General features: G+C 31.7%; 1 protein-coding gene across 1 annotated transcript in view; it reads left to right on the top strand.

Annotated features, from left to right (window-relative positions):
* LOC121132491 (protein MTSS 2-like) overlaps positions 1 to 13971 on the top strand; it is a 94378-nt gene that overhangs the window by 60659 nt on the left and 19748 nt on the right. The window contains exon 2 of the mRNA XM_040727900.2: positions 12774 to 12835. Within this exon, the coding sequence (XP_040583834.1) occupies positions 12774 to 12835 (62 nt within the window). The remainder of the gene's footprint in view (positions 1 to 12773; positions 12836 to 13971) is intronic.

Raw genomic sequence — 13971 nt, 5'->3', positions numbered from 1 at the left:
GATGATCTCGTAGAACAATACAACATTGGATAGATAATTATAGTACTCCAAGACAACTTTTTAGCTCTATCAGTAATCGAAATTCGAAAAAAGTTGGAAATTACACCTGTTTCATATATAATGTACATTAGAACAGTTTCATTTTCTTTTTCTTTTTTAATTCGAATAACTGCTAGTTCGGCAATTTTGACATCCTTCAAAATGTCAGGGTATCCATTGTTTTTTAACATAACGGAATGTTATATTATTTACAACTAAAATAGCTAAAAAACTTGTATGTGTGGTCTAAATATAATCACGAATCAAATACAATATTTTCATGTACAGAAATGTGAAAATATTTAAATTAATTCATTATCCAGAGCTTTGCCATCCATCATTATGCCACCTTAAGACTGGCACAAAGTATTGGTATAAATAGGTTGTAAATTCTAATCATTTTCAGCGTGCAAGTGTTATTGGCAACCTAAACAGTGTTTCTTTTAATCTTCATGAGGTGTTATTGATACTATTTCATTCCCCAGGAGAGAACATATAAGTATTAAGTTATTTACAATTGAAAATAGAAGTCCCGTCTAGTTTAATCTTGGTCCGGTCCAGTTCAAACCTGCATATCAGTCCTAAAACTTATATAGTCCTTGGTGATGTAATTCAACTTCTTCTTTCTTTCTTTTTTTTTATCAGCTCTAGTACTGACAGTCCATAGGACAAGTTGTAAGACTGGACTGAACTTACACGAATGAATCAGGACTGACTCAACACTTGTCACGAGTGTGTGTACTTATGAATCACGCAGAGTAACGCTGATTAATTGTTGAACTCAAAGTAGACTTGAAGATCTTAAAGATGTGATTCTGAGTTTGTCCTTGTTTGATATATGGTGCCGATGCAGGAAGGGGGGCTGAATGAGCTGTAATCCTCCTCCCCCCCACAATTTAAGATTTTTGGTCTTGACCAAGAAAAAAAATTTCATGGAAAAAAAAGAGTTAAGGATAAATCATTTGGATTTCTTTCATCTTACAGCTAACTTAGTTAAAGGTCATGGCAGCTATGCTGCTCTCTCTCAAACATTCTGTAAATTGTCAGGGTTTTTTTTTGTTTATTTTTTCATATCCAAAATGCTTACGATTTACAAGCCAATGTATTCGTATATACAAGTGTATTATGTAGTAATGAATAAATTTGTCTCATGGGAAGAGTGCTACCTGCTATTTTGAAGATAAAGGAAATGATGTATTCTCTCTTTCCATTAAATATGTTCTTGATAACTCTTTGTTTGATGTCTTCTACTAACTTATATCATTATTGTCACATCAAACAATTCCATGGTGGTGTTAGGTAGTTGTATATCTGTATAACAAAAAATGAATTCTTTTTTTTCTTTTTCGGTGGGGGAAGATGTGGAATTAAGTACAGTTCTGTATATATATATGTCAGTAATATGTGTTTATTTTTTCTTCGATAGTACAATAGTCTTCAGTGATGCGAATCGGTAGCGTTTGGAGCATGCTGAAGAAAAAAGAATACCGATAATCAACATGTTAAAGCTTGTTAAAAATTTTTAGGATGGTGCTACATTATATTAGTTTGAGAGTACATCGTATCTTACTTCATTAGTACTCGGGATTAAGAGATATTAGAAAACTATTGCCACTTTTATCTATTCTATTGATCCTTCGATACTCAGAAGGTGACTTATCCCGATTCATGCGTGTCATAAAGAGATGACCATACATATAATACTTAAACATTATTTTCCCACAGTAATTTTCTGGTCTTACAGTCGTTTTTACTATCGCGTTTGAGGAGACGCTTTCGAGTGTTTCCTTATTCGAATCTTTGATAATTCTGGCGGTTGAAGCTTCTTTTTTTTATCCGATTCTCTGTCGTGCTCTCTTCCATAAGCAGTAACTTCTGCAAAAAGTCCAATTGCGTGCTTAACTTGGAATGACTCCTGTCACTTCAGGCACCCTTATTTCGAAGGGTATGTGCAAATTATTGGCTTTTATCAGCTCTCTTGACTCGACCAGCGCTACAAATGTTTTTCCTTGTTTATCGGTTAACTCAATGGAATATGGAAGTTTGAGTTTTGTAAGTATCTCACTACGCAATATCCTTCCGACCAAAGTAAATAAGGGTGTATGGGCGTCTAATACATATAGAATCAAGGTCATTTGGGCTCAACCTTAGTACTTGGCTCCATAGAATTCGTAAAGGTCATACTGTTGATTGTTAATCTTTCATTTCCCTTTTTTGATAGTATGAGGGATGGGGGTAAGATGAACCATCCCTTCTCGTCATTAATATCGTTCTTTTGCCGAAAAAATTACTTTATACTTATATGTTTTCTTTTCAATGATAAAATGATATTCATAACAGTTTGGGAAATAAAAAACATTGATTTAGGTAGTTACTACAAAAAGAAGCACTCTCTTCCATTTTCATATTATTTTTCTCCATGAACAAATGCAATCATCTTAAGCTAAGAATTTCAATTTTTATATTTACAAAGTTTGGTGGTTAGTAAAAAAATTGGATACAGAAGAATTAATTAAGAATTGAAACAAAGGCGGAGTATAAATATAGTTTCTGACGCAATTTTAAGCTTTATGATTGTTTCACATAACCTCCAATAATAAATGTTAACAGAAGTATCCTAGTTTCCATGCAACACCTACTACACTCGTACAAGTAATACTGATACATGAGGATAATATCAAAATTGTGATTTAATTATTTATACACCCCGTATATTATATACATATATATTTATTAATGGCAATGCATGTTGCAAAAAAAATAAAAAATATTTAATTTTACGTCAACTCAACTAGTATTTTTCTTTATATTCGATTATATATATATGCAGTAGTATTTTTTGCATATTAAAAATATAATTAATTGATCAAAAAATTAAATTGAATGTCTAAAAAATGTTTGATCGTTTTGCTAAGGGAATAATATACTGTAAAGCAGGGATGCACAACATTTTTTTATGGCAATGACAGATTAGGACAGGGGTTCAGTTAATCTGCCTTAATCATTAATGACACAAATGTCATATTTCGAAAATAGGGCCGTCAATACCAAGGGAGGAGTATGGGCCCATGTTTTTTCCGAAATAATTATCCTAGCAGTAATAACTAGGACGGCTTGGAGTTATTGGGCTTCGACAAACAGAAAAATAATTACAGACAAACTTTGCTTTAATAATATAAATATATACTCTCCTGAATAATTTCTTTTTGATATGACGCACTCAGCTTTAACTGCACACGCTTGTTTGTTACATTGTTATTTTTTAGATCAAGTAGTCAGACAGTTCTAAGATTTTAAGTGCAGGCTCTAAATTGAGGATTTGGAGGAAAAGCAAACTTTTCTTAATTAGTATAAAAAATGTAATTATTAGTTAACTTAAATACCCCCACCCCTTATGTTTAGGCCATATCAAACACCCTGTCGACGGCCCTGAAATAAAAAACTAATTTTATGAAATAGGCACATATGCAGTCTGGTTAAGTTCCAGATGGAGAGTAATGCTTGTGAATGTCCATGTTTATTGCCCTCATCACATCTGATTGTAGCTGATTTAATGAAACGTCATGACAGGTAAGCTGTTTTCCTTCAAAATATTTTTCAAATTGTCAGGGTTGCCATATTGGTTTTCAGGTTTTTTTAAATTCCCCAAAATGCTACCTATTAACATCACTACTCCGGTTCCGAAAAACTGAGCCTGTATTTCTTAGGAAGAGGCGTAATTCAGTAGTAATTGACTTTATTTCAACTTTGGTGACGTAGAAATTTCTCAAGGTTAAGTACTGAAATTTAAAAAAAAACGTGTTTATAACTTGACTGGTATAATTAAAGAAAAAAATATAAATTTGTAATTATTACTATTTCAACCTAATATAAATATTTGAACATGTTATTTTAAGTAGCATTAATAGGAAGATGTAATACTCTCAAATAAATCTTTATCTCCACAAAAACAGGTAAAGATAAATAACTTGAAGAAATATAACTTTTATTTCTCTACTCAATAAAATAATCACTCAAAAAAGTAAAAATTCTTAAGCAACTCCCTACGTAGAGCTTTATCATGCTCTAATGCAATTTGTCTATTTTTGTCATTTATTTTCGAATCGTAAAATATAAAATATATTTCAAATTTTGTCAGTAATTGATTAATAAATGGGGATTGTATCTTAATCACGTATAAGTAAGGTAGTAAATTATAAGCATATTCTTGCTGTATTCTTTATTTTCTAAAGTTCTTATCATTATTCGTTCAAACTTTCGGAGAGAACATATAAGGATACAATTTTGCCACGAGTGGGTGTGATCAATAATGACAGAGAATAAATAATAAGTATAGGCTGTAAAAATATGACAATGAATAGAGAACAATAAGTAATAAATAATCCATAGTACTTGAAAAACTTTGAGTAGAGTTTAGGATCGACAATGGAGTAAATCTTTCCTATATAATTGCTAAATACGGAGTGGGATTCGTGTTTATTTCTCTCAACTCATAGCTCTCTCAGCTATTATAATAAAACGAAATAATAACTAAACTGCTCTCTTCTAAAAACTTATTTAAATTGTCAGGGTTACCACGTTCATTATCGTTTTTGCTTTTTTTTTCCTTTCACCATACCTGCATTTCATATAATTTCACGATTCGCAAGGACACATTATATAAAGAAGACTGTACAGTAGAACGTTTTGCTATAAAAAAATAAACCAAACCAAAACCTTAACTGACGACGACATTAATTTAGGTACTATTCAGAATACCCTGCTATATTTTTGTGTAACTGGAATCTGAAGAGCTCCTTCCGTTCAAAGCTTCCTACCTGTAATAAAACTCATCCATAACTCATCAAAATCAGATGAAAAAAATATATATCAATAAAAGTGGGTTTATAAATTAAAACTTATTTTATAAAAAAAAATCGACTGTTAAGTTAACAAACCTATTAATTTAGTTAATTTACCATAGCAAATAAAGTAATACAGCACGCGTTGTGAGCAATTTTGTATTTCTTCGCCCTCTCTATTTATTTGGTAAAAAACAAACAAAAAATCAATTAAACTAAATGAACATGTTTTTTTTTACTAACTAACTTTTAAACCAAACAATCGAATATATCATAAAATAAGTTTTTCGTTTCATGCCCACTTTTAATTTTATATATATATTTATTGGGAGAGCATCCGTCAACCTTAACGTTGAGGATGTGACCAAATTTAAAACATTGGGAACATTGTTTCCTTGCTCTTTAAAATTCAAATTTAATTATTAAATTTCTGAAAGGTAGAAAGGCGGGTAGGTTTTTTGAATCACCATAGGCCTAAAAAAAGGAAAATACTGGCTCCTATTTCTCTATTCTTGAAATCTGGATGGATTTGGAGACTTTTCTCATTGATTTTAGAGCGAACTGACACCAGATATTTGACCTTATGGACAAAGAAGTCAAGTGAGTTGCGTATTTCTTCAAAGGAGGCCTTTCCAAGGCATCTTAGGGTTAAAATCATGAAATAATTAATTGGATATATTTCTAAAATACCTTGCATTCCATGTATGGCAACAGAAAACTCTTCTTTGGTTGAAGTTTCTTGGTATGTTAGTGACAAATTGATATTTTTAAATTTGGAAATTGGATCACAGGGGTCACGAGACCTATGATGACCCTCCCTGTTCTCATCTCTGAATTTAATTCTGAAATATTATATGATAGAAAATCGAATTTGTTTATACCAATTTCTGCCACATCGTAATCGAGAATATTATCGGGGTTCAGAAAGGAGCAGTCAAATTTTCTTGTTTTTAATCGAATAAAAGACAAATTACCTTGGCGTTCCCTCAAGGTGTCATCCTCATCCTAAGCCTGGTCCTCATTCTCCTCGGACTGTAGTGCAGGTTCTTCACTCGGAGGTGGGGTGAAAGGAACCCTGTCTGGAGGCGAATCCTTCATCGGGGAAGTTAAAATTATCCCTAAGGTTGATTGATGATCAAGTTCTTGCCTGAAGAAAAGTAGTATATGTCATCTATCCCGCATTAATTAATTAATAAATTAGCACCGACAAAAACAGATCAAATTGTTTACATAGTTAACGCATAATGGGTAAACAGTTCGCATCTTCTCAGGTAAGAAGTTTTGGACCATTGACTAGACTAGGAACACCCGAAATGACCGCTACTTAGCTGAGATACCTACCATAGTCTCTCCAATAAATAGGACGAAACATCTTCAAGACATTATGATGCTGAACGTTGTGGCCTCGGATGAGAAGGCCATGTCTTCTTACTGGTTTCCCAAAGGGACACAAAATCGAACAAAAGGAGAACGTGGAAATCTTGCAGACGGTCGTGAATCCTTAGATTGATCCAATTTCAAGGATGTCAAGTGTATATGTCAGCAAGCATCTGGTCATCCGACCCAGAAGTCGCAGGAGTGGTGGGCTGCCAATTTCAAGGCCTTCTGGTCCTCGTTAGTTAAAAACACCCTCCTCCCCAAGCTACACAACTTAGGGAGTAGTCGAGAAGAGAGCCTGCACTATACCTCACCGAAATTTGGATCCTGAGGAGCCCTTTAGGCACAAGTTAGAGACCATGGTGGTGGCTAAATTAAATCATTTTGAAAAATAGAGAGACATCTCAATAAAGAAGTCCGTGGAAAAGGCTTTCTTTATTGTAATCCTTTTCATTCTTAGAAAGGCTTAGCCAATTTGTTTGTTTTCAAAAAGTCGACAATTTTACCTTGCACACTGTACGGATATTTGCATCAAACCAATTGTAATTACATATTTTCAATGTTTTTGATATTTTTTGAATATAATAGTACTATTGCAGTTCATCCTTTTAATCAACGATATGAAAATATTCACGAAAATGGATAATTGATAATGATGAATTAATGCAAGTCACTTTTTCATTTTTATACCAATGCATTTAGGGCGTTATTGGTAAAAGCCATATTATTCCAATTTTACTATCTGTCTCCATCTCAATTTACCTACGTTTCCATATTCATTTTAAAAAATTAGCATATTTTAATTTGTAAAATATGTACGAAATTTAATTTTAAAATACATATACTCTAAACTCAAAAGCCAGTTATAATGATTTTTCTCCAAATTGAGTGTGGCGTATGTAATGATAAAATCTGTCAATATGCATAACAGGGAAGCCGCATACAAGCATATCACACTAAGAAAAATAATATTAAAAATGAAGAAAATATAGTAAGTAATTTACCATTAAACGTATCAACAGTCTCTATAGTAAGACTATTTCTTTTTAAAAGCTTGGTAAGACCTTATTATCCACTCAATGTATAATACCTAATAACATCAGTTCTACATTTCCATCCAGAGCCTCAGGTGTCTAGAATCATCAAAGTGAATGAAGGATATCTGTGAATTACATTACTTTCACAAATTTTGGGGAATTTCTATCAACAAAATATTCTTATTAACCCGTTGGGGGTTCCGGAAATTGGACTTACATTATCCATAATTGATCTTCAAAATAATAAAATGAAGAATTAATGGATTTGATGTAATTGGAAGGAACCATATGGGGACCAATATTAGTTTTTTAAATCAAATAAAGTTTCTAAACTATAGCTACACTTCTTAGGTATCATAGCTTATCTCATAAATTTGAATAATAAGCCTATAATTGACTCAAAGGTGTAAATGGAAGATTGATCTCCATGTAATTATGAAGTAAAATAATTAATTTGGATTTTCTTGAATTTTTATTCAAGGTTGTTTCTATGTTGACACACCACATATTGAAGTACATCCTACATTGGAAATGGATATATTATAAAGTTATTTCGAATAGGGGATAATATTTGTGCACTTTTCACTTATTGCCATATAAAACAGCTTGTAGAAATAATATTGAGTCATAACTTTGGAGAGGGTTCTTTTTGTAAAATTCAAAACGATATGCATCATTTGGCATGCATTTTATCATATATTAGTTCATGTTAATTTATTTAAAATATTAATTTCATGTTGCCAAAGTTATTATTTGATTTATACATCATTGAATAATTCATCCATTAACTTCATTTTACTCTTAAATAAATCCTAAATAATTATATTTTAATAAAACAAAATGAATTTAGGAATATGAGCTACTGTTTGAGTTTCGTAAGAACATTTATGAGCATCAGGGAAATTACTCCAAGGTTTGTTCAGAAAAGAAGTAACAGCTCAGTATTGAGTGTACAAGGTAAATAAAGGGTTTTTTAATACGAGGTGTTTTTTTTATATTCAAAGAAATGTGGCATTCTTTGAGATAAATGATCGGATATTTATTTCAATGTAAAGAAAAAGGTTTGCCATTAATAATGGAAAACAATATCAGGCAAATGGCTGCCACAGCTACGCTAACAGGACCGTATCCTTAAATCACAAGAGCTTGGTGAATGGATTGCGCTATCAAGAGCTCATTAATGATTTTTATGACTAGAATTGGAGAGTATTGATCTGAACAGCGTTTACTTTCAACAAAATGACGCTACGTACCACACAAGCTAAGAAACTATCGTTTTTTTATGGGAAAAGTTTGGAAAAGTGTCCAGATCGTGTTATCTCTCGAAGAGGTGGTCGCAATTGACAACTGAGATTTTGTGATTTAATGCCTATCCCCTTCTTCCTTTGGGGCCATGTGAAGGATAAGGTATATATTAGTAGTCCAGTCGATTCCTATACTCTTTGTACAAAATTTATAGTTCATGAAGAGACAAAAACCATCTTTCTTTTTCGATTCCAGATTGCTCAAAATGTACTTAGTTTGATCCAAAAAGTTTTCAACCTCAACGTAAAGTTAGTAGCACTAGTTTTGGACGTGTAAATGTTACATAAAAGTCGTTTAAGTGAGTTAATATGATTGTTCTTGTGAAAATGAACAAAATCGAGAACCGGGCTATCATTAAATATTAGTTTTTGAAATTGTAAACTTAAAATAAATCAAAACAATTGCAGACATATAAAGGCTTTTTGTGTTTAAATTTGACGCATCTAAGTCAATCCAACTCGGTATAATTGAGCCAAAAAACAAAAAGTGTCTTGTGCATAATTACTTTGCTGAAAAAAACGCCTAGTACTATTTGGATGGGTTACAGAGATGGGAGCATCGCTGGGAGAAGTCTGTAGTGTTAGAAGGAGATTATGTTGGAAAATAAAAAAATCCGAAAAAATGTATTGTATATTTGTTAGGTTAGAAGATCTTCAGACCACCTTCGTACACCAAAGAGAGGCGAAAATTCATTTTTAGGAGGGAGATGTTAACAGCCCTACTTATTAAATATTGAACAAAATAGAAGAAGGAGCCCATGCATACACCGTTTTTCATTTTATATCGTGAATCTATATCTTTTCTTTACACAGATCCCTTCTTTAGTCATAATTAATATGCAGCTTCTGTATATTTCAAGATTTAAATAAAATTAAATGTTGTTATATTAAAATGAATTTTGCTTGTTTTTATTAGTAAGTGCTCTAAAGACTAAAGTATTTATCCGTGCTCCCAACATTTTTTTTTCGCCTGAAAATCTTCTTATTATTTTTTTAAGGTTCCTTTGATTGGTTAGATGGAGTTGCACTGACTAATTGTATGGAAAGTAAACATTTTCGTATTACATTTACTCCTTCTAACCAAGGAATTTCAAATCGAGAGATCTCAAATATGGCTGGTGTCCTAATCCAGACCGTGGTTACAGGAGTCATGTTTCAGAAAGTATTAACCTGCCAAGGAACTATATTGTTAACACCGGCTCCAACTTCCGGATCCAGATCCAGTCTTTCATTGATGTTAGAGGGGATTACATCAAATGAGTCTTTTTAACATTCATACGCAGAATTCATTTAAATTTTCAAGTAAATATGACGAAAATTATGGCCACAGTAAAAATTTAAAGATTTTTGAAATTTTATTTATTTGTCAATGTGTTTTCTTTTTTTCCTCTTATCATTTGGAGGGAATTTTTCCGTTATATGTAATTGCACAATCATACCAACGATCAGAAGTGAGTGTTATCTAACCACCATAAAGGAATCTTAATGATATAGGGTACTTATGGGATAAGTATTTCATTATATGTATATGCGTGGAGGAGGATACTGTAGACCCCAACGTTTTTGGATCATTATCTTTGAAGATATCTATATATTTTTTTATTTGGGTCAATATTATTTATATCCTCATGGATCAGTTTTTTTATGTTGTACGATTATTTGTAAGATATTAGAAAAATAAATAAACGATGATGAGGGCAAGATTGATCTTTTATACATCTTCTTTTTTTTCCCCTTCTATTTGAAGCTCGTAAATAAGGAACATACGTTATTCTAAATTGTGTTTAAAATTAGAGTATCATTGATGATGTTGATCGTAGGACTTTAAATATTTATGGGATCCAATAATAATAATAATAAAATCAATAAATGTTTCATCTTATTAATTAATCGAAATATCGTAAAACATAAATTGAACATTTCTTTATTTTAAGAGACCAATTAACATTTATATACTCCGAAATATTTATAAATCATTAAAATCTGAACACTTCTAAATTTAAATTTAAACAAGATATAATTTATTAATTAATAATAGAGTTCCAACAAAATCAATACTTTAAATAGATGTGTGTCCTAGTGCGGACTGAGAGTGGATTTAAGGGCCTCAGTGTTTGGATGACAGACACTGAAGGCCTTCCCCTCGACATGCACCCAAAAAGTTTAGTCGAGGGGCTTGGCATCAGGGCTGCAGGGAGGACGAAAGTGTCAAAAAATATTTCTAAATAACTCAAAAGATTCTTGCAACGGAGGAGATGAGTTTCTTTTATTTCTGGTGTCACAAGTGGTCTCTCCACCCTCACAAGGATCTTTCAACCCACTTTTTTGATAGCTCTCTGGATTGTCTGGCGTGAAACCCTGAGATCTCTTGTATGGCCTCTCATGTACTTAAGGGGATTGGCCTGGGTTGTTTTCTTTAACTCCTCCTTATCCAGTTTAGCCTTTTTGATGAAGCCCTTCTTCTTCTCCAACGTTTTGGACATGCTGACAGCGTATACGGTGGTTCTGGAGACGCCCAACTGCTCGGAGTGTGCAAATGGAAATTCGTCGATCACATTTAAGTGTAATTTTCACGACTTGTAAGTAAGATAGAGTGCTTAGATTTTTGTATTGTATTGGAAAAAATTGTGTATGCTTTATTATATGGAAGTATGAATTAATTTCAATCATTCAACCTTCAATAATTATTGAATTGGCTAAGTGTTCAGATTTCAATGGACCCCATATATATATACAAACAAAAAGAGAATCAAACTTTAAGTTACTAAAAGTTTGTTGTCAGGTTTGTAGAAAATAAAAGTTTTTTTGAATTATTTAGTTGTTATTGTCTCAATTTTTGAGATTAACACATTTTCTCTATACGAAATGGTATCTGTTTTATTTTTTTTTTAAAGTTTTTTGGGTTGAAATGATCAAAAAGTTATCTTTGTGTCTAAAAAATAATAACTGGGGAAAAAACAGTCAAATTTTGTCTTTTGAATACATTCTAACTTCAAAAAAAATCAAAAACGTTTTTTGTTTCTTTTAAAACAACTTTTTTTTTTGTCTTTTTTTCTCATTTAGTAAGTAAACCTTAAAATTAATTATTATTCTTTATGTTGTAAATAATAATTTCGATAGGCTTTTGCTTAACCTATAGCCAATATATCTCCATTTACTTTCTAAACTTCCTCTATGGAGCAAAAAAAGAGAATAATGTAAAGAAGTTTTGATGATTTTTATTTTTGGATTATTCAATGGAAAAATTTATACTTTTCTAAAACCCAACTAAAATACAAATTCTAGTATCTTAATAAGTACAAAATATTTTGTTTCAATTTATCCTTGTTTAAAAATTTTGCCGAATATATTTGGATCATCTACACAAAAGCAAAATAGAATGATATGTATTCTTAGACAAATTATGGAGATTTCTATTTGTATATTATTAATTTTAACTCTTTTGAGGACCCGCAAACTGCACTTAAAGTAACCAAAACTGATCACCACATTAAAATATTGATAGATTTTATGCTTGAAATTGTCTTTATCATGAGCAATTTTAGTTTCTTAAATAAAATAAAAGTTTTAAACTATAGTTGAATCTCTTGCGTATCTTAAATCATTCCACAAATTTAAATAAATTGTCAGTCGTCAATTTATAAACAACAAATTATTATTTGGGTATTTTACAAATCGTAGGCAAAAAGGATCGTCCCTATAAAAGAAAGAGGAAACAAATATATATTTTCTTTGAAAAGGGACATATGGGGGCCAATATAAATCCCTTAAATTTACAAAATTTGTACACTATTCCTAAAATATTTACTACTTCTACAAATTTGATTACAAAGCCTATTATGTACTCAAATATGTCTATGAAATAATAGGCTGTATGTATATATACAGTAAAAAATATATTGGAATGTTCTAATTTTCCTGATTTTTGTTCAAGAGTGTTTTTATGTTGACAAGCCACGTAGGTTGTTTTTAAGTTCTTGGAAATGAGGGGGGGGGGATGAATCTTTAAAATCCTTGCACAATTAAAATGGGATTTGTTTTTCATCTTTAATTAACAAATGATAAGCTTATTTTATTTTATTTTAATGTAGTATTAAAATTATATTTTTCCAACTGCTTATTATACCAACATTTTATTTTCATTTCTCGGCTATTAATTTCTTTTTCCATTACAGAGTAGCATTCCTAACTTTGACGAATTTGCGGGACGAGCAGGAAAGCTTCATGCAACCCTAAAGTAAGTGCAATATTTTTTAATAATACGGCTAAAAGCATAAAGATAGAACTGTTGAAAATATGCCTTAAACACTGGACTAATATTTTCTATGTGGCAATCTAAGCAGGCTTTTTTTATTTTTCAAGGCTGTATTCATTATTCTTGAAGAAAGAAAACCTACATATGAGTGTGTTAATGAAAGACGTAGAGTAGAGGGTAGGAAAACAAAACGTGGACTGTTTATTAATGTTTATTCTCTCATTACTACGAAAAGGTTTAGAGATAATTTTTTGATATTTTTTTTCTGCCATCCTCTATACATAAGCAAACTAAACTAATCATTCAGTCATTTCATCATCATGAGCGAGCTACAAGCTAAAAGGTATCTCAGATCTCCTATATGCTGGAGTTGATGTGATGAAGATTAAGGACATTGTTAAGTGTCGTAAGAGCCTTGTTTTTATGTTGAACAAGATGAAGAGGGCTGTTTAATGATGGTGCTCACTTTCTCGATTCACTTGGCGTCTTTGACATTCCTGGAGTCCTCTTGTAACCTCTACAACCTCGAACTAGTTCTCTCGTGGTTCTTTGAATCCTCCAGTTTCTTCCTGTTTTCATTGATGTAGCACAAAGTCAGACCAGTGTTCTTATAGATATCATGGTTGCTAATTTGTCCTTGATTATTAATTAAAACACAACTAAAGCCATATCCAGAGTCTCTGGTAACTCCGAGCATAGTTCTACCATTGTGACGAAATTAGACTGAATGAATATATTTTGTCTGTATATTACGCGGAATTTTCAAAAAAAAAAAATATTATGACGACATTTGGTTCGAGGGAGGCCCAAGATGGGCATGGATTTCATCTTCGAGCCTTTTATATATACACGTACGACAGATGTGGTTACGCGCCTTTAGCCTTTTTGGAGTCGGACAGCTCATATTTTCTTCAACTTTGGTCATATCTGTAAGCTGTACAATGTTTCAAATATGGGTTCATCTTTTGAAGACGTTTTGGCTAACTCTTTATTTTATATACCTACATAAGTACATATTTATAACCTACTTTTTTCTCCAAAAACACAGTTTCCATTGCCAAAGTTTTTATGAACCTTTCTTTCAAAGAGTTTTTTTCCTTCCACATTATTTGTCCTAT

This window comes from Lepeophtheirus salmonis, chromosome 2, assembly GCF_016086655.4.
Source record: "Lepeophtheirus salmonis chromosome 2, UVic_Lsal_1.4, whole genome shotgun sequence".
NCBI classification, from domain to species: Eukaryota; Metazoa; Arthropoda; class Copepoda; order Siphonostomatoida; family Caligidae; genus Lepeophtheirus; species Lepeophtheirus salmonis.
The sequence above is the reverse complement of the archived record's forward strand: the minus strand, read 5'-3'. Positions and strand labels throughout refer to the sequence as shown.